The sequence below is a fragment of the Lithobates pipiens genome, unplaced genomic scaffold, assembly GCF_037356315.1.
Source record: "Lithobates pipiens isolate NorthernLeopardFrog02 unplaced genomic scaffold, aLitPip1_a1.2 Scaffold_3, whole genome shotgun sequence".
Lineage (NCBI taxonomy): Eukaryota > Metazoa > Chordata > Amphibia > Anura > Ranidae > Lithobates > Lithobates pipiens.
The window spans coordinates 285157499-285178534 of NW_027507790.1; the positions used below are offsets into that span (position 1 = coordinate 285157499).

Sequence of the window (21036 nt, forward strand, 5' to 3'; positions counted from 1 at the left end):
AAAATTAGCCCAATGTTTTTGCATAATGTGAAAGATAATGTTACGCCGAGTAAATAGATACCAAACATGTCACACTTTATAATTGCACGCACTCGTGGAATGACGACAAAGTACGTTACCTAAAAATCTCAATAGGCGACGCTTTAAAAATTTTTTTTACGGTTACCAGGTTAGCGTAAGAGGAGGTCTAGTGCTAGAATTATTGCTCTCACTCTGACGATCACAGCGATACCGCACATGTGTGATTTGAACACCATTTACATATGCGGGTGCGACTTCCGTATGCGTTTTCTTTGCTTCGCGAGCCCACGGGGACGCCGAGCGCTTTCAATTTTTTTTTGTTTTTATTTATATTAAAATGACAATTGTTTTAAAAAAAATGTGATCACTTTTATTGCTGTCACAAGGAATGTAAACATCCCTGGTGACAGGTACTCTTTATGGAGGAATGGGGGGGGGGGGGGGGGGTCTTAGACCCCCCATCCCTCCTTTTACACTTCAATGTATTCAGATCACTGAAAACGGCAATTCTGAATACTATATATATATATATATATATATATATATATATATATTTATTTTTTTTTTAAACCGGCGCCATTGGCAGCCGAGTAAACGGGAAGTGACGTCGCTTCCGTGTTTACTATTAGGATACTGGAACGAAGCCGATTACGGCTTCGTTCCAGTTCCTCCCCAGCAGCCGGAGGCATCTGATCTTGAATCGAGCGGGAGCACCGGTAACAGCGGCGGCAGGAGGGGGAGAGTCCCCTCCCGCTCCTCCGGCATAACAGCCGAGCGGCTTTTAGCCACTTCGGTTGTTATGGCTGCATAGCCAATCGCCCGCTGGAAAAAGTTACCGGGATGATGCCTGCAGGTGCGGGCATCATCCCGGTATACCCCCCCCCCCCCCCCGGAAGCAGAGTACGCACATCTGCGCACGCCCGATGGGAAGGGGTTAATCTGGCAGGCTCGTTGTAATCAAGTTGATCGATCAATTGACTTGTACATTCAGCCTGCCCATTAATGGTTCAAATCTTTTCCAGTTCCCCCTGAACCAGCCTAGATTCAAACTGTGTATGGCTGGCCTAAAGCAGTCCTTGGGCTTCACTTTTTTTATATTCACAGGAGGAGTACATTTATCAATTCTGTTGCACAGCTAAGAAACAGATTTTAAATAATTGGGTAGCTTTAATCATAAATTCTTCCTCACTGTGGTATAAAACCTGTTATAAGTGAAAAATAGGATTTTTTTTACTTATCGTAAAATCCAATTCTCTGAGTTCATTGACATACACAGCCTTCTTTATTCCCAACGATAGGGTTATATCGCCTCCCCAGGAGTAGGACAAGGCAGAACAAAAAACAAAACACTTGGCCACTCCCATGGGCCGTCCTCAGTCTGTATATGAGGCCCCCCCCCCCCCCTGCTCTAAATATTCAGCTTAGTAGCAAGCAGTAATAGAAGTATCAAAAAATACTCCAGCGAGGGATGGGCGCTGTGTCTGTCAATGAACTCAGAGAAATGGATTTTACAGTAAAAAAAATAAAATAAATCCTATTTTCTCAGTTGTTCATTGACAAACACAGCCTCCCCCCAAACGATAGGGACAAGTCCCAAAACAGTGCCAACATGAGGGGTGGGAAAACAAAAAATCCCAAGGCTGTACAAGAGCCAACCAGATAACAGGATCTTCACTCAGGACAAGCCGAACCCCACCTGAACGATACCCTTCAAGAGAGAATAGACTATAAACAGCGGCTTGCAAAAAAAAAAAAAACTGGCCAAGAGGCATCTGCAGATGCCAAACCATCCACTTCGTGGAACTTGTGAAAATGTACACCAACGACCAGTGGCCATCTTGCCAACATGCGCAATGGCCGACAGATGACAGAAGGCCCAAGAAGCACTAAGGGCCAGAGAAGAATGCACCATAACTGGGAAAGGAGGAAACCGATCCCTGACAGGATAGCCCAGAGACATCATCCATCCAGACCAACAGACTCAGTGGCTGGCAAATACATTTGAATCCCCCATAACACATCCAGGACAGAAAGCCTATTCCTTGGGATGTGCTGACCAGAGACACAAGAAGCCAACCCAATGTCCTTACTCAATGGAAATCCAAGGACGAAACTATGTAAAAAAAAAAAAAAAAAAAAAGGGGTGAAGCACCACCTTAACCTGGGTAATGTAAATTACAAGATAACCCCACCATTCACGACACCCTGGGAGTAGAGGTGATAGCCACCAAGAGGCCACCTTCCGAGACCGCGTAAGCAATGGAACCTCCCGAATAGTTTGAGAGAAAGATAGAGAAGCCTTTAGAGAACCAACAACACCAAGTTCAGATCCCACGACAGTGGGAGAAATCGTCCCAGTGGAAACAAACGTCTAACTGCTTGAACACAAAAGGCACGTACCATGGAGTGCGAGATCAGGAGACGCTGAAGAAGACTGCTTAGGCCAACACCTGGCCCTCTATGGTACTCGAGGCCTATTCCTGCTCATCCCTCCATAAATGGAGGTCAGAAACGGAGCCACCTAAAAAGAAACGAGGTCAAATCTGATGAAACATGGCCCAGAGAAGGACCCCTCCCCGTGGCTCAATCCTAGCCAACTGAGGTATTCCTCTGACATTGTTGCACTCCTGGAATGCGTACGTTGGAAAAGGGCCCGAACTAGATGTTCTGCCCACCGGAGGAGGATACTGGCAACAACCAGGGTCATCAACAGCCTTTTTGGCCCACCTTGGTGAAGGACATAAACCACCGCTATTGCCTTGTCCGAATGGATCCGTACTGAGAGCCCCCAAGTCGAGCTGTCCGTGATCCAGACCTAGTCTGATCAATTGAGGTTCCAGGATATTACACGGTAGCCTGGATTCCACCAGTGTGCAATGACCCCGAGCACTGTCCCAGGACATCTCCTCACCCAGACAGACTGGTATTGGTGGTCACCCTGTTCAATACAAGCGGAGAAAGGATCTTCCCTACTGAAGAACCAGGGAAGGAAGCCACCAGACTAGGGAACCTCTGGTTTCCTGACTCAGCTGAATCCGGTGAAAATGACCTTGCCTCAAAAAAAGGGTAGATACCATCAGACCCAACACCCACATGTAGATCTGCAGAGGAGCCCATCTGCCAGATAGGAAATGAAAAAACGCTGCATGCCACTTCTGGAGTCTGTCCAGGGGATGAAATGCGCTGGCCAGAGCTAAAGCCGGGTCAGGCTGAGATAAACCAACGTTCCGGCAGGGCCAAAGCAGACTTCCGATGGTATAGATGCCAACAGAAATCAGAGAAAGTCTACATAGGAACTACATTGCTCCTCGAGGTAATCGAGAAGTCGGCGCAGAAGATCATCCAGCTCCGTCAACCCCCCACTGACGTAACCATGGCAGATCTGGGGCCAACACCTAGTGAGCACCCAATGAGTGGTGGCCAAGATCAAAAGGACCACACCACATGCCGATAATGCTCCGCACCCACAGCAAGACGTAGGAAGTGCTGGAGTCAAGCACAGAATGCTTAAGTATTCACAATGTTTTAGAAGTCAGAAAGACCCCATGATGGAGTGCCACCGCTGCGTGGACAGACTCCATCCTGAACTCCTATACCCACACAAGGCAGGTCAGGGCCTTAAGGTCCAGAATTAGATGTACCCTGCCCTCCATCTTTTAGACTGAGAACAAGTTAGAATAAACACTGTTCCCAGCACAGGAACCGAGACACTCACACACTCTGCCGCAACGGGGGGTTGGACAGCCTCCCCCCTTGCCGAGAACAGCAAGCAGTCTGGCAACAGACACGACCATTGGACGCAACAAACTGGAGGAACACAACCAGAAAACTATCTTATAACCGGATAAACTCAAGACACAAAATGAAGTCATTCAGAGTAGCCCCCCCCCCTCCCCCTCCCAAAAATACATGTCTAAGCACCACTGAGGCAACAGACTCAGCAACCAAGGGAACGCTTTTGTCACGCAAGAAGACTTATCCGAGAGGGTACCGGCCCTCCCCTGCAGCATCTCCCTTCTTGAAAGGTTCCCGCACAGATGTAGGATTGTTCAACAGGAGGGGCAGGAGTGCCCTATTCTAGGCCATCTGCCTAAGTGCCACACAAAAATGTCAGGGGGGGGGGCGGGGGATCCCACCCAACAGGACCCCCCCTCAGAAGTCCACATAGGGGATGCAGACTGGGGCTCCTCACAGGGGGCACAGACCCCCGCAGTGCCACCCCTCAGGAAAGGGGGCCGCGGGCTAAATTTCTGTCCACCCGCCACGGCCCGCAGGGAGACTGGGCCGCTGTAGGCCACAAGCCACGGGCTAAATTTACAGATGCCGGTTGCAGTGCGCAGTCCACGGGGAGACTGGACCAACGAGAGTGGGTAGGCCGCAAAACCGTGGCCTAAATTTTTTTCGCAGCCCGCAGGGTGACTGGACCGATCCTAGCTGGTAGGCCGCGGCCTAAATTAGACAGCAGGATCCCCAATCACCCGCCTTCCAGGCCTAACCACCAGATACACACATACCAGATACTCTGAGGAGAACCCCAGGGGGACCAACCACCCCTGGGAGTACCCGCATCCCACACCACTCCAGGGAAGGAGAGGAGGAGACTACTTACCTCTCCAGCGAAATGCGCGAGTAACGCTCCTAGGCAGATCCTCCTCGCCACCAAAGTGGGGGGGCTGGCAGCCATGAGGAAATGCTGCGACACAGGGTGAGACGTTTAACTCACAGGGTCAGCCCCTGTCCAGTGGGGCTATGTTGCGTCCGACTTAGCGTGTAGCTGCAGTCTGTACGCGCTCGCTGGCCAGACTGGGGTGATACCTGGACCAAGTGTCCAATCTGTCACCCAGCCCGGCAGTTGATTGGAGATCTCACCAGCAAAAATCCAGGAAAAACAAAAAATAACAAACAAAAAATTCCCAGGACCAGCAATCCCAGCAGAGATTAATAAATAAGAATAACGGGTACTGCGTTTAGGATAGATGTATAGGTTGCAGCCTCCCCTGAAAAGCTCCCAAAAGTACTTTTTATATGGCATATGTAAGTTAGATCACAGTGGTGTAATTATGGATCTGCAACCTCCATGTGGGGATCCACCTATTGAGGACACACTATATCTTGAGCCTTAAAAGGATAATGGTGATCCTATAACACCACTATAAGCATACAAAATGAAAGTTAAAAATGAATTGACCAGTGATATTAGTGAATACACCCTTGTATTAGTCCAAAAAAATTGCAAAAACCAAAGTCCAAAAAATAATATATATCCAGTGACTATAATGTTGTAAATTGCCCAAACATCACTAAGGCTGCTTTCGCACTGGGGCGGGAGCGGCGTCGGCGGTAAAGCGCCGCTATTTTTAGCGGCGCTTTACCGTCGTTTTAGCGGCGGTCTGCGGGGTGGTTTTAACCCCCGCTAGCGGCCGAAAAAGGGTTAAACCCGCCCGCAAAGCGCCGCTTTGCCGGCGGTATTGCCGCGGTGTCCCATTGATTTCAATGGGTAGGAGTGGTGAATACACGGCTCCTTCACCACTCCAAAGATGCGGCTAGCAGGACTTTTTTCACCGTCCTGCCAGCGCATCGCTCCAGTGTGAAAGCCCTCCGGCTTTCACACTGGAGGGAAAGGGGCCGGTTTTTTTCAGGCGCTACACAGGCGCTATTTTTAGCGCTGTAACACCTGAATACCGCCCCAGTGTGAAAGCAGCCTAAGTGCTATAACCCATACAGTGCTCCAAAACTGTTGTATTAAAGCAGAGTTACACCTAAAAGTGGAACTTCCGCTCATCTGATTTCCCTCCCCCCTCTGGTGCCACAATTGGCCCCTTTCAGGGGGGAGGGGGAGGATGCAGATACCTGTATAATAAAGGTATCTGCACCCACTTCCGGGAACAGACTCCCACGGGAGTCGCGTCCCTTCCCTATATATATTAATTTTTTTTATTTTTTTTGGTGCACTCAAGCTTTAAGTGTAGTGAAAAAAAGTTATTTAAAATGATCAAAAAAAGTAGTTAAAAAAAAATATATATATACACATCAGAAGCAAACATCGCACCAGTTGCACCAAAAGTAAAAATCGCATCAATTGCAAAAAGAACGCATGTGTACAACCATTCCAAAGGTGAATACGGTAATTGTTTGTGCTTAAAACAAATAATTGCAGGTGACTTTAGCATTCACAACTCTTGGCAGGTGACTTGCGCGCTCCCCCTCATTGGTCCCCACTCACCAGCTCCTATAACCCCTGCAGGGTTAGTACGCATATAGATCCGCATTGCAGAGAAAAGGATTTTACGGTGAGTACAAAAAATCCTATTTTTTTTTTTATAGTGCAAAAAATAAAAACCGCAAAGGTTATCAAATACCACCAAAAAAAAAAAAAAAAGCATATATATTTTATTTTGAATGCAGTGTCGCACGACCACACAGTTGTCACTTAAAGTAACGCAGTGCTGTATCGCAATAAATCTTCCGGAGGTGAAAAATTATATATATATACCGTATTTATCGGGGTATAACACGCACCCCAAGTTTAGGAGGGCATTTTAAGGAAAAAAGTTTTAGGTGGGAAGTTTAAGGAAAAAAAAAAAACTTACATTTAAATGCCCATCAATGCAGCCTTATCAGTGTGCATCTGCAGCCTTGTCCATCATTGCAGAATGATCAGCATCATTTGCAGCTTGCCCAGTGCTGTTTGCAGCTTTGCAGTGTCATTTGCAGCCTTGCCCATGTTTAAGTTTCCCGCCGCCGAGACAGACCGAGCGAGCGAGCGAGCCCTGCCGAAAAAGACAGAGCACCGCCGAACAAGACAGAGCCGCTCGGTCTTTTTCGGCGGCGCTCAGTATTTTAGACTCACAGACAGTGGGGATCGGCATATAACACACACCCACGACTTTCCCCCGATTTTAAGGGGGAAAAAGTGCGTGTTATACGCCGATAAATACGGTAGATCATATAAAAGTAACTATTAAAAAAAAAAAATAAAAGTGTAAATGTAAATAAAAAAAAAAAAAGCAACTTAACATCCAACCACTATTATATTTTCCCTTCAAAAGATATGTTCATTAATTATTTAAAGTATTCCTAGCCACCTAGGACCACCCTAAGCTATCCTCCCACTATTACTTACCTCTTTGGCAGTGGTTGTGCTGTCTATGTAGGGCTGCTGCACAGACCAGACAACAGGCAGAATGGAGAAAGAATGGAGAAAGCATGGAGAAAGGATGGAGAAAGGATGGAGAAAGGATGGAGAAAGAATGGAGAAAGCATAGAGAAAGAATGGAGAAAGGATGGAGAAAGAATGGATAAAGCATAGAGAAAGGATGGAGAAAGCATAGAGAAAGAATGGAGAAAGGATGGAGAAAGCATAGAGAAAGAATGGAGAAAGCATAGAGAAAGAATGGAGAAAGGATGGAGAAAGAATGGATAAAGCATAGAGAAAGGATGGAGAAAGCATAGAGAAAGGATGGAGAAAGCATAGAGAAAGGATGGAGAAAGCATAGAGAAAGGATGGAGAAAGAATGGAGAAAGCATAGAGAAAGGATGGAGAAAGAATGGATAAAGCATAGAGAAAGGATGGAGAAAGCATAGAGAAAGAATGGAGAAAGCATAGAGAAAGGATGGAGAAAGCATAGAGAAAGGATGGAGAAAGCATAGAGAAAGGATGGAGAAAGCATAGAGAAAGGATGGAGAAAGCATAGAGAAAGAATGGAGAAAGGATGGAGAAAGAATGGATAAAGCATAGAGAAAGGATGGAGAAAGGATGGAGAAAGGATGGAGAAAGCATAGAGAAAGGATGGAGAAAGCATAGAGAAAGGATGGAGAAAGGATGGAGAAAGAATGGATAAAGCATAGAGAAAGAATGGAGAAAGAATGGAGAAAGAATGGAGAAAGAATGGAGAAAGAATGGAGAAAGGATGGAGAAAGGATGGAGAAAGGATGGAGAAAGCATAGAGAAAGGATGGAGAAAGCATAGAGAAAGAATGGAGAAAGGATGGAGAAAGCATAGAGAAAGAATGGAGAAAGCATAGAGAAAGAATGGAGAAAGGATGGAGAAAGAATGGATAAAGCATAGAGAAAGGATGGAGAAAGAATGGAGAAAGGATGGAGAAAGCATAGAGAAAGAATGGAGAAAGCATAGAGAAAGAATGGAGAAAGGATGGAGAAAGAATGGATAAAGCATAGAGAAAGGATGGAGAAAGAATGGAGAAAGGATGGAGAAAGCATAGAGAAAGAATGGAGAAAGCATAGAGAAAGAATGGAGAAAGGATGGAGAAAGGATGGATAAAGCATAGAGAAAGGATGGAGAAAGCATAGAGAAAGCATAGAGAAAGGATGGAGAAAGCATAGAGAAAGAATGGAGAAAGCATGGAGAAAGGATGGAGAAAGCATAGAGAAAGGATGGAGAAAGCATAGAGAAAGAATGGAGAAAGGATGGAGAAAGCATAGAGAAAGGATGGAGAAAGCATGGAGAAAGGATGGAGAAAGAATGGATAAAGGATGGAGAAAGGATGGAGAAAGGATGGAGAAAGAATGGAGAAAGCATAGAGAAAGAATGGAGAAAGCATAGAGAAAGAATGGAGAAAGCATAGAGAAAGAATGGAGAAAGCATAGAGAAAGGATGGAGAAAGAATGGATAAAGCATAGAGAAAGGATGGAGAAAGGATGGAGAAAGGATGGAGAAAGGATGGAGAAAGGATGGAGAAAGGATGGAGAAAGGATGGAGAAAGAATGGATAAAGCATAGAGAAAGGATGGAGAAAGAATGGAGAAAGCATAGAGAAAGAATGGAGAAAGCATAGAGAAAGAATGGAGAAAGCATAGAGAAAGGATGGAGAAAGAATGGATAAAGCATAGAGAAAGGATGGAGAAAGGATGGATAAAGCATAGAGAAAGGATGGAGAAAGGATGGAGAAAGCATAGAGAAAGAATGGAGAAAGGATGGAGAAAGCATAGAGAAAGAATGGAGAAAGCATAGAGAAAGGATGGAGAAAGCATAGAGAAAGGATGGAGAAAGAATGGATAAAGCATAGAGAAAGGATGGAGAAAGGATGGAGAAAGGATGGAGAAAGGATGGATAAAGCATAGAGAAAGGATGGAGAAAGGATGGAGAAAGCATAGAGAAAGAATGGAGAAAGGATGGAGAAAGCATAGAGAAAGAATGGAGAAAGCATAGAGAAAGGATGGAGAAAGCATAGAGAAAGGATGGAGAAAGCATAGAGAAAGGATGGAGAAAGGATGGAGAAAGGATGGATAAAGCATAGAGAAAGGATGGAGAAAGCATAGAGAAAAAATGGAGAAAGGATGGAGAAAGCATAGAGAAAGAATGGAGAAAGCATAGAGAAAGGATGGAGAAAGAATGGAGAAAGAATGGAGAAAGGATGGAGAAAGAATGGAGAAAGAATGGAGAAAGAATGGAGAAAGGATGGAGAAAGCATAGAGAAAGAATGGAGAAAGAATGGAGAAAGAATGGTGCTGCTGGTTAGAAGGTGATCAGACATAAATTATAGGAGCATTGAGGGAGTTACAAGAGATATTCCTGGAATTGTAGTTCCCAAGCAGATGAACGTTTTCATTGCTGTCTCCATCTATTGTAAAGTTTTTTGCTCATGTTTGCCCTTCTGTGACATTGTTTGCTGTGAAATTACCCAATTTTGGCTCAAATTTTTATTCTGTTCTGTATTTTAGGACCATTTCAAAACAGAAAGGCTCTTGAACACCAAGGATGTCCGGAGAAGTACGGCCTGCGCCTGTTGTACCAATACATGCCAAAGAATATTTCATGGACTTACTTAAATCTTTGACTTTAGACTGTTACAAACGCATGTACATTCGTTTCCAAGCGGAAGGATCCATGCTGCCAAGGAATGTCTGTTTGTACCAAACAAAACCAAAATTCCAAGCGGTTCCACTTTAGAAAATGTGTAACCGTTTACTCATCAGTGTTAACATTCATTATAATATATCGATATGATAGTGAATAATATGATATCATGAAAAATGGGGCTGTGGGGCAGCTGCTGTTTGTTATATTTGCCACACCTTTAAGTGTCTGGTCAAAAAATACACAGGGACCTACTTTTTGCCCTGTCCCTGTGATTGTAGATGACACCATTTGCCCCATTATGTGTGCTTTTATTTGGCGTTCGTAACGGATTTTAAAAAAAATAAATAAAAAAATTAAACATTAAAATCTTAACCAAAACACAAAAGTATTTTAGTTATTTTATTTGCAACAAGAACATATTTTTGTTATACCGGCTCCATCTCTAAGCCTTTGGTGATCTTACCTTCATGTCCATACAAATCTTGCATTCTTTTTTCATCATCGCCATCCTTCCATAGCGTCCGTTGGCTCGCACAGCGCTGACTGTCAGAACAGAAGGAAATCAGGGCAGAAAGTGCAGATCACTCAACAATGACACGGTATGGGGAGTGCACAACATGTTGGGGGGATTCGCTGATATCAAGTAGAAAGAGGAAGAAAAACTCAACAGTCTTCCCGGCACTTGGATGGTTGGGGGTTATTTGGCTATTTATGGGAATGTCTCTTACCTTTGAGATTATGCCATCCAGCATTAGCAGGCATCGATTGGAGGCTATTTCGGGATATTAAATGATAAAATTAATAAGTGACTTCTGTGTACTAAGCTAGGACTCGTATCTCTGGAGAGGTTGTTGGATTTTAGTGCCCAAGTACTCGGTCTAAGTTACGCACCAATCGGTATGCAATTGCACTGTGTGTTGGCAGATTGCATGCAGATTGTAAGCCAACAGATCTTCCAGACAGAGATCTGTGTGTGTGGTGGCTCAGCAGACCAGTCTTCGGACAAACTGTTTGGTGGTGGCAGGCTATCGTTTATTGTGTGTCTGGTGTGCGGGGACAGTGGGAAGAGTGATTAACACTGGGGTTTAAGCTTGCAGGATAGCTGGAGGAACCCTAGAAGTGTGTAGTGATTGCTAGACTGCTCCCCAACCCTTAGAGTGCACCAGATTGTATGTAAGATTCGTATCTGCCTGTGTGTGGTCAGCCAGCTGGATTGGAGTGGAGTCTCCCTCTAGTGGTGGCCAAAGGTAGTGCATGCTGTGAAAGTACCACAGCCAGTCTTGCATGCTCAGTATAAGTTCCCCCTTATTCCCCAGTCACGATACGCATGTCGCGGTTGGTTAGTCGCCGTCTGCAGGCGTGATCCGTGACAGATTGTAAGCTCTAACGAGCAGGGCCCTCTGATTCCCCTTGTCTTGAATTGTATTGTATTGTACTGTCTACCCCAATGTTGTAAAGCGCTGCGTAAACTGTCGGCGCTATATAATAATAATAATATGTTTTCCAGTACCAGGACAGGGACAGGGACAGGGACAGGGACTGGGTCTGCAGGATCTCGGCATTTCATTTAAATCCCGGGACAGTTCTGTGGGATCTAGGACAGCTGGTGTGAACTGCAGCCTTAGGCTTCATTCACACTTGTAGGACTCCAAAGTAGCTCGACTGACACAATTTTGGATGTGTGTGACTTGGATGCGACTTTGACCAACATAATGGACAACTGTTGCATGTAAAACATTCAGGTATGACTTTCATGACACCTTTGAGGGTTAACACTGAAGTAATGTCCCGAAGTCGGAGCAAAATAGTACATGAACTACTTTGAAGTCGCTGAAACTTTAAGTCGCACATATATGAATGGTTATCATTGGAAAACATGGAGTACGACTTGCCATCTGATGTCAAATGTCGCATGACAAATAATACAAGTGTGAATGGACACTTAAATCTGTGCTGTGCCAAAGTATGGAGACACCACTATGAGATGGGGCAGAGTGATTTCTCAGCTTTACTGCAAGCTCCAGATAGAGAAACTGCGAGTTTAAGATCCCTTTCACACCGCCAGCGTTTTTCAGGCACAATAGCGCTAAAAATAGCGCCTGAAAAAAGCTGCTCCATGCACTCCAGTATGAAATCCCGAGGGCTTTCACACTGGAGCGGTGCGCTGGCGGAGCGCCACAAAAAGTCCTGCCAGCAGCTTCTTTGGAGCAGTGAACTCACCGCTCCTCCTCCGCTGCTCCCCATTCAAATCAATGGGGCAGCGCTGCAATACCACCGGCAAAAGGCCACCCAGGCGGCATTTTGTGGGCGGATTTAACCCCTTTTCAGCCGCTAGCGGGGGTTAAACTGGCCCGCTAACAGCTGAATAGCGCAGCTAAAACAGTAAAGTGGAGCTAAAAATAGCGCCGCTTCACCACCGACGCCCCCCGTGGCTCGGTGTGATAGGACTCTATTGGGGCCTCTTGTAGCTGCCAGGAGTGTATGTAAATCTGATAAGCTGACTGTCAGATGGAAGCCGCCATAACGCTTCCACACACCCCGGTAAGTGTGCCCCCCCCCCCCCAGACACCCCACCATGTGTTCAGTGCTCTATGCGCCCATTAGCAGACCCGGGACCACGTGGCAGGTGCTGATGGGTAGAAGGGAGATCAGTGTCTGTTCACTGATATTCCCTTCCTGCTAATGACCCAGAAGTTCCATGTAAAACATCAATTCCAGTTCATGGTGTTACTGTCCCCAGCCAGTATGGACGCAGTGCAATCTGCACTCCATTAAATGAACTGGAAGGCGGGGCAAAATCAGGGATCTTTTAGACCGCTAACGTCTCACCAAAATTGCATTATATGTGAAGAAAAAAAAAACACGTATGAATGTAAATGCACGTCAGTTGCGCTTCACATGTTGCGCTTCACATGTTGCGCACACCAGAGTAAGAGAAGTCATTTTAGGCCTATTATTCATGTTTCACTCTAAACTAATATCCTGTAGAGCATTTTAAAGCATTGCCTATGGATAACATAGGATAATGACATTTGTGGCCATTTCACGGGCGCAACTTTAAGGCTTGACGTGTTGGGTATCTATTTACTCGTTACAAACTCATCTTTTAGATTTTACCAAAACATTGGGTAATATATTGCGATTATGTGCACTAAAATGAACTCTAGTGGAGTATAGCGGCCATAACCCTCGATGGGGCGGCCTTGACTTTTGGGCTTACTGGCTACCTCCGCTTGGCTTGTTCTTCCATGTCTAGGGCTTCCCAGTGTTTGTACCCAATGACTTTGGACACTGACACCATAAAAGTCCTTTAAAAAGCTTTAAAGCTTTTTATTTGCAGGGGTAACATCCAACAACACAGTCTCGTATGAGAACAGAGGGTGGGGTGAAGAAACTCCGGCACCTTGAACTGCTAATCATCAGGAAGTCTCTAATACAACCCAGAGAGTAGCCACTCGCAGATGGGCACTTCAACGCTGAACAAATCTCTAGCCAGAGATTATGGCAGTCAGCACTTAAATCCAGAACTTGCAAAGTCTCTAACCTTGAACAAATTTGCAACCGAAAGTGAACAGGAACCTTTCCTCAGTACCTGGAACGTTCTCTGTCTCCTTGGCAGTACTGGAAGAGCGTGGATCCGTTAGTGTCCTTGACAACCCAGCAACCAGGCACTTCTTGGGATGCTTGTTGGCCCTCCTCCGAAGAGTCCTCCTCCGATCACTTACACGAGCTGCGGTGCCCCTCCAAGTTAAGAGCACACCCGGGCGCCTTGAATCTTCCCTCAGTTACTGTGCCTCGGACCAGCCGGTTCTGAGACTCGGGAACAGATGGATCCTTACCGCAGACCATGCGGGTCTAATGAGGCTAGTCAAACTGACCATGTTGCGGAGCGGCACGTGCTCCTGTGACCCCTCGCGGGGCCACCCCGATCCAGCTTCAGGAACAGGCAGCTCCGGCCCAACGAACGAACCCGGAACACGCGACTTCAGCCTCTTAAGTACCCCTCCCCCAGACTCCTCAGCGGGGCCAGACTCACCCACTGATTGGCTCCGAGGAACGCTGATACCCAAACTGTACAACCAGGCTGGGTTCTGGTCCTGTCATGTGCACCTCACTTTACACATGATCAGGCAGAGCCCTAACACAGCCCAGCCAGACTGAGACCAAAGTTTAACCTGCACAATCAACCCTCAGAACCCCTTTACTGTTCTGAGGAAAAATGAAATTTGTACATAGCGGACACCTTGTCCAAAGTGTCGCCGCTACAGGAGTTTTACTGAAATGTTGTGTTTCATAAACTACTGTGCTATATCATGTGACATATAAAATCTTGAACTATTACTATTTTATTCTCTAGGGCAGGGATCTGCAATTAGCGGACCTCCAGCCGTTGCAAAACTACAACTCCCATCATGCCTCTGCCTCTGGCTGTCATGCTTGTGGCTGTCAGAGTCTTGCTATGCCTCATGGGACTTGTAGTTCTGCAACAGCTGGAGGTCCACTAATTGCATATCCCTGCTCTAGGGTGTCTGCAAAAATGGCTCTGGTTGCAAAGGGATCAAAGGAAACTTTTCAAGAGAGAAACATGGAAGCTGCTGTTCGGTTCTTGGCCTTCATAATGACCCTTCTGGCCGCATTAGTTTTGACTTTCCTAATCTGACGATTATTCCAAGTTAGTTCCAGGAATTTATTTTATCCAGTAGGTCAGGATAACAGCCAAGCAACATTTTCAAAAGCAGATCGTCAATCGCAGCCTCCAGGTTCCACACTTGACTAGTTTAGTCAACCTAAACAGGTAGAATAGAGAAGACTAATTCTTCTTTATTCAGTCTAAACTAATTATGTGCAGTTCATATTCTAACCACTGGGTGTCAGTGTCACAACATAAAAGGGCCCTTCATCTGTCCATTATTATATATTTGCTCCAACTCAGGAGACTCACATTCATTGTTGGACTGCAGATAATACTCGGGCGCAATGATGTGGCCTCTGCAGCTTATGCAAGTATTTGCAAATGTGTGCAAACTAAAACCCTTTAATGTGAACTGTTGGGGTCGGTTCAGTTTGTTGCAGTCTGCCTGGTAAGCAAGCTGGGAATTTGTATATTTTTATCACCACGGTGTATGGGAAGGGTGTCCAGTGTTGGTTCATCCCAAGAATCCGATCCAAGCCCAACCAGAAGGATTTCGATGGGGGCTGTGTGTCTTATCAGGATCAGTACCTTTAAAATTTGGAGGGGGTCGGTAGGGGGACATGTAATCTCATCGATCACAGCCTTGCTTACCAAAATGTCATCAGATCCATTCCCATCTATAGAGGTTTCCATCCCCCCCCCCATACTGCTGGATCCATGAATCAGAAGATGCACGGTTCTCCATTTTGTCTGGTTTGTGAAATGAATGTTATGTGGAGGAACAGCTGGAGAGGAGAGAGATACTAAAGGGATGAGATGTCCGTTTTCTGGGATGTGTTGGGTCTGGACCTTGTACTTCTTTGACATGATATAATCCAGTCTACACTTCTGCTCCTAGGAATGTGCCAAAAGTTTATACTTTGTCTTTGTGGGGAATGTCTGCCTACACCAGGTTTGTGTCTGGATTGCTCGGGAAATCTGGCAGGAAGTAAAATAGAGTGAAAAAGCTCAGCTGGAAGCTGCATGCTAGGTCTGGACCAGCAACATCTCAGCTTCGCTGCCTCTGGTCTATGCTTCTAGCGATGGACATATTCGATCAACAATTTAGCTATACTATAGATTTATTTTAATATTGGACAGAGCAGGAAATCAATTACACCTTTCAGGTTTCTTATTATGGTCTGAGGTCCTGCTGGGAAGATTCCTCCTTCCTTTCTTCCCGGGGGGCTCTCAGTGATGAACACCTCCCTAATTTTCTGTCCTTCATGGAAAATATCTGCAAGTATTAAAGTGGTAGTAAACTGACAGTGAATTAACTAAAATTAACTGCCGCCCCCCCGCAGGGTTAGGGCATAATGTAGTATAGTATAGTATACACTGCATACTAGCACATTATGACAAACACACCTGCAAAGGGAATCCCTCCCGCTCAGCACATCCCCCGAGCTGCCATATTCCCCCAGTCTTCCTTCCAGCTTCGCTAGCTCTGGCTGTGTAAATGGCTGGAGCCGAGGTGACGTCACTCCTGCAGATGCAGACGGGAGCCCTTGGATCCAGCAAGGGGGTCTGACGGTACGGAGTGCGTATGCCGTTCATTCAGAGGGCATGCAATGGTGACATCATCAGCAGCATCGCTTGTTAATATCTCCTAAACTGTGCAAGTCACTGTATCTACAAGGTAAGCCTTATTATAGACTTACCTATAGGTACAAGTTCAAAAGTGGTGCTTACCACCACTTCAAGGCCTTATTCACACAGGATGTAACTTGTATGAGAGCCGTGTGTACAACCAAAAAAAAAACATCAACCACCATGCAATCTTTAACCGCTTGACCTCAAAGCCTTTTTCTGGCACTATTTGTTTACATGTAAAAATCTGTATTTTTTGCTAAAATAAATTCTTAGAACCCCAAAAAACATGACATATTTTTTTAAAGCAGAAGCCCTAAAGAATGAATTGGTGGGTGTTGGAATTGTTTATCTCATATGGTATTTGGGTTTTTTTTTAATGCAATTTTGGGGGAAAAAAAACACTTTTTAATTTTAATTTAAAAAACAATACATAACCCAATTTATGGTAAAATATAAAAGATGTTATGCCAAGTAAATAAATACCAAACATGTCATGATTTAAAATTGCACACAACTGTGAAATGGCAACAAAACAAATTTACTATCCATAGGTGACGCTTTAAAAGCCTTCCCAGGTCACCACTTTACATTTACAAAGGTGGTGCTAGAAATAGCGCCCATGATCTGATGTTCGCGGAGATACCGCACACGTATGTTCTTAAAGTGAATTGTGCAAAACCAGTAAATAGTCAAAGAAATGAGAGAATAGGCCTAATCTCTAACAAACAAGCGCTCATGTGATGGCAAATAATGTCTCTACATATATATCTATGTAAAATACATATATAAAAACAGTGTATTAAAATAAATCAGCCAAATTAATGGTCACAGCTGCTACCTATAATCAATAGTCTTTTTTTTTTTTGTATAAAAACAGTTCAGAAATAAATATCAACCCAGGAGTCCTTATGGACTCAGGCAACACTAAAAAACAAACTAAAAACAAACTAAAAACAAACTAAAAACAAACTAAAAACAAACTAAAAACAAACTAAAAACAAACTAAAAACAAACTAAAAAAAAACTAAAAAAAAAACATAGGATCCTTCACATACCGCAAATGATCATATTTAACACATATTCATTCAAAAAGAAAGAGTCCATGCACAATGTTAATAAATGTTATTATAAAACAGTCTGTATAGCACACTTAAGGAGAGGATTTTGCTGACACCAAAGTAAATAAATACATAAAGAAATAAATTCATATATAAATCATAAATAGTCCACCCCAATCAATTTCTAAATTGATAAATGTAGAATCAAAAACTTTAATACATATTATAGCATTATATATACATACACACTATATACGGTATATGTAGCACCAACCCACGAAGGAGCTGCTGGTTATTTTTTACCATTGCCTTCCGTTCTCCTTGTGGCACATTTAGGGGATGTCCCGTGGTCGGTGGCCCAGTAACTTGAGACTGACAATAGATCCACTTGAATGGATTTTATTTGCAAACCTCAACCACTGAACAGTCTTTCTACTTGGGATCAGAGGGTTGGAAAGGGAAGTTCAGGTTCTCTTAGTGTCAAAGTCCAAAAACGTTAAAGAACTTGCTTACTTTGACCTGCATCCAGAGAACAGCCATTCCCAGCTGGATGATCCCTCAGGTTGGACAGTCCCTCTCACAAGGTCTCGCAGCCAACAAAGCACCCACCCCCCATGTTGAGGGCATGCGGCCTGGTACGGTTCGGGGGGGGGGGCTCACTCGTCCCCACCCCCTTTCCCTACCGGCCGGGCATGCTCGGTTAAGGGTCTGGTTTGGATTTTGGGGGGAACCCACGTAGTTTTTTCCGGCGTAGGGGTTCCCCTTAAAAATCCATACCAGACCTGAGGGCCTGGTATGCCCCTGGAGGGGCATTCCCTGTCGCTGCGATAGGAAAATGTGTTTTTCCTATTGCAGCGAGTGAGATGTACAGTATCCTGCAGCCGAGAATCAGCGCGATAGGATAGTGCTGGAATTATTCTCGTGGCCAGGTGCTGTAGCTGCCTGCGTGTTGCATTTGGTCCGTCAGACCAGCATACAGATGAACGAGCTTCCCGATAGGAACTTGGTCTGGTGGACCAAGATTTACAACATGTTATATTTCTAGGTCCGTCTGACTTTTGGGAAGAAAAAGTCAGACAGAGCCCACACACGATCGAATTGTCCAAAGGATTCTGGTCCGCCGGACCAAGTCTGCCGGAAAGTCCGATCGTGTGTAAGCGGCATTAGGGGTGTACTGACTTTTGTTGCCAGCAGTTTAAACATTAATGGCTGTGTGTTAAGTTATTTTGAGGGGACAGGAAATTTACACTGTTATACAAGCTGTACACTCACTACTTTACATTGTAGACAAGTGTCATTTCTTCAGTGTTGTCACATGAAGAGAGAAGAAAATATCTACAAAAATGTGAGGGGTGTACTGACTTTTGTGAGATGCTGTGTGTTTATATACAGTGGGGCAAAAAAGTATTTAGTCAGCCACCAATTGTGGAAGTTCTCCCACTTAAAAAGATGAGACGCCTGTAATTGTCATCATAGGGATCACCTCAACTATGAGAGACAAAATGTGGAAACAAATCCAATCACATTCTCTGATTTTTTGAAAGAATTTATTTGCACATTATGGTGGAAAATAAGTATTTGGTCTCCTACAAACAAGCAAGATTTCCGTCTCTCACAGACCTGTATCTTCTTCTATAAGAGGCTCCTCTCTCCTCCACTCATTACCTGTATTAATGGCACCTGTCTGAACTTATCAGTATAAAAGACATCTGTCCACAACCTCAAACAGTCACACTCCAAACTCCACTATGGTGAAGACCAAAGAGCTGTGGAAGGACACAAGAAACAAAATGGTAGACCTGCACCAGGCTGGGAAGACTGAATCTGCAATAGGCAAGCAGCTCAGTGTGAAGAAATCAAATGTGGGAGCAATAATTAGAAAATGGAAGACATACAAGACCACCAATAATCTCCCTCGATCTGGGGCTCCACACAAGATCTCACCCGGTTGTGGTCAAAATTATCAAAAGAACGGTGAGCAAAAATCCCAGAACCACACGGGGGGGGTCTAGTGAATGACCTGCAGAGAGCTGGGGCCAATGTAACAAAGGCCACCATCAGTAACACACTACACCGCCAGGGACTCAGATCCCACAGTGCCAGACGTGTCCCCCTGCTTAAGCCAGTACATGTCCGGGCCAATCTGAGGTTTGCTAGAGAGTATTTGGATGATCCAGAAGAGGATTGGGAGAAGGTCATATGGTCAGATGAAACCAAAGTAGAACTGTTTGGTAGAAACACAACTCGTGTTTGGAGGAGAGAGAATTCTGAGTTGCAACCAAAGAACACCATACCTACTGTGAAGCATGGGGGTGGCAACATCGAGCGGTTTCTCTGCAAAGGAAACAGGACGACTGATCCGTGTACATGAAAGAATGAATGGGGCCATGTATCGCAAGATTGAGTGCAAACCTCCTCCCATCAGCAAGGGCATTGAATACCTTTATAAAAGACACCTGTCCACAGAAGTAATCAACTGAGAGTCCAATCTCTCCACCATGGCCAAGACCAAAGAGCTGTCAAAATCCTGGAATGGGCTACAAGACCATTACCAAGCAGCTTGGTGAGAGGTGACAACAGTTGGTGGGATTATTCTCGAATGGAAGAAACTAAATAACTGTCAATCTCTCTCAGTCTGGGGCTCCATACATGATCTCACCTCATGGAGTTTCAATGATTTTGAGAATGGTGAGGAATCCGCCCAGAACTACATGGGAGAGTCTTGTCAATGATCTCAAGGCAGCTGGGACCACAGTCACCAAGAAAACAATTGATAACACACTACATCATTTAGGACTGAAATCCTGCAGCACCTGCAAGGTCCTCCTGCTCAAGAAAACATGTAAAGGCCCGTCTGAAGTTTGCTAATGAACATCTGAATGATTCAGAGGACAACTGAAAGTGTTGTGGTCAGATGAGACCAAAATTGAGCTCTTTGGCATCAACTCAACTCGCTGTGTTTTGAAGAGGAGGAAGAATACTGCCCATGACCCCAAGAACACCATCCCCCACCGTCATACATGGAGGTGGAAACATTATCCTTTGGGGGGGTTTTCTGCTAAGGTGACAGGACAACTTCACCGCATCAAAAGGGATGATGGACGGGGCCATGTACCATCAAATCTTGGGTGAGAACCTCCTTCCCTCAGCCAGGGCATTGAGAATGGGTCATGAATGGGACTTCCAGCATGACAATGACCCAAAACGCATGGCCAAGGCAACAAAGGAGTGGCCCAAGAAATAACACATTAAGGTCCTGGAGTGGCCTAGTAAGTCTCCAGACCTTAATCACAAAGAAAAATATATGGAGGGAGCTGAAGGTTTGAGTTACCAAAGTCAGTCTCAAAACCTTAATGACTTGGAGAGGATCTGCAAAGGGGAGTGGGACAAAATCCCACCTGAGATGTGCAAACCTGGTGGCCTACTACAAAAAAACATCTGACCTCTGATTTTCAGCAAGGGTTTTGCCACGTACTAAGTAATGTTTTGCGAATGGGTCAAATACTTATTTCACTCATTAAAATGCAAATCAATTTAGAACTTTTTGAAATGCGGTCTTCTGGATTGTTTTTCCTATTCTGTCTCTCACTGTTAACCACTTTGCGCACGCGCTATAGACGAAAGACGCCTACAGCGCAGGACGGCAACTGCCGGGAGGGTGTCCCTAGACGTCGTCCTGTTTACTTCCCCTCTGTGCGCCGCCGCGGGCATGCAGAGGGGAAGTTCTGTATTGGCAGTGTCACTTGGACACAGCCAATCACAGATCATGCTAAATGGCCAATCACAGGGGCCGTTTAGCACTCGATCGGCGAGTCCAATGGAAGGTGATCTTATATGTAAGCATACAAGATCATCTCTCATCGCCGGCTCTCC

The 21036-nt window shown here is 45.0% G+C and overlaps 2 protein-coding genes across 4 annotated transcripts in view; both read left to right on the top strand.

The window, feature by feature from the left end:
- SLC35A2 (solute carrier family 35 member A2) overlaps positions 1-10228 on the top strand; it is a 40643-nt gene extending 30415 nt beyond the window's left edge. For both annotated transcript variants that reach the window (XM_077463265.1, XM_077463266.1), the window contains exon 5: positions 9702-10228. In XM_077463265.1, coding sequence (XP_077319391.1) covers positions 9702-9729 — 28 coding nt within the window. In that variant the 3' untranslated portion in view covers positions 9730-10228. The remainder of the gene's footprint in view (positions 1-9701) is intronic.
- Positions 1-21036, top strand: part of LOC143941218 (uncharacterized) — a 354111-nt gene that overhangs the window by 20323 nt on the left and 312752 nt on the right. The gene's annotated exons all lie outside the window — the stretch shown is intronic.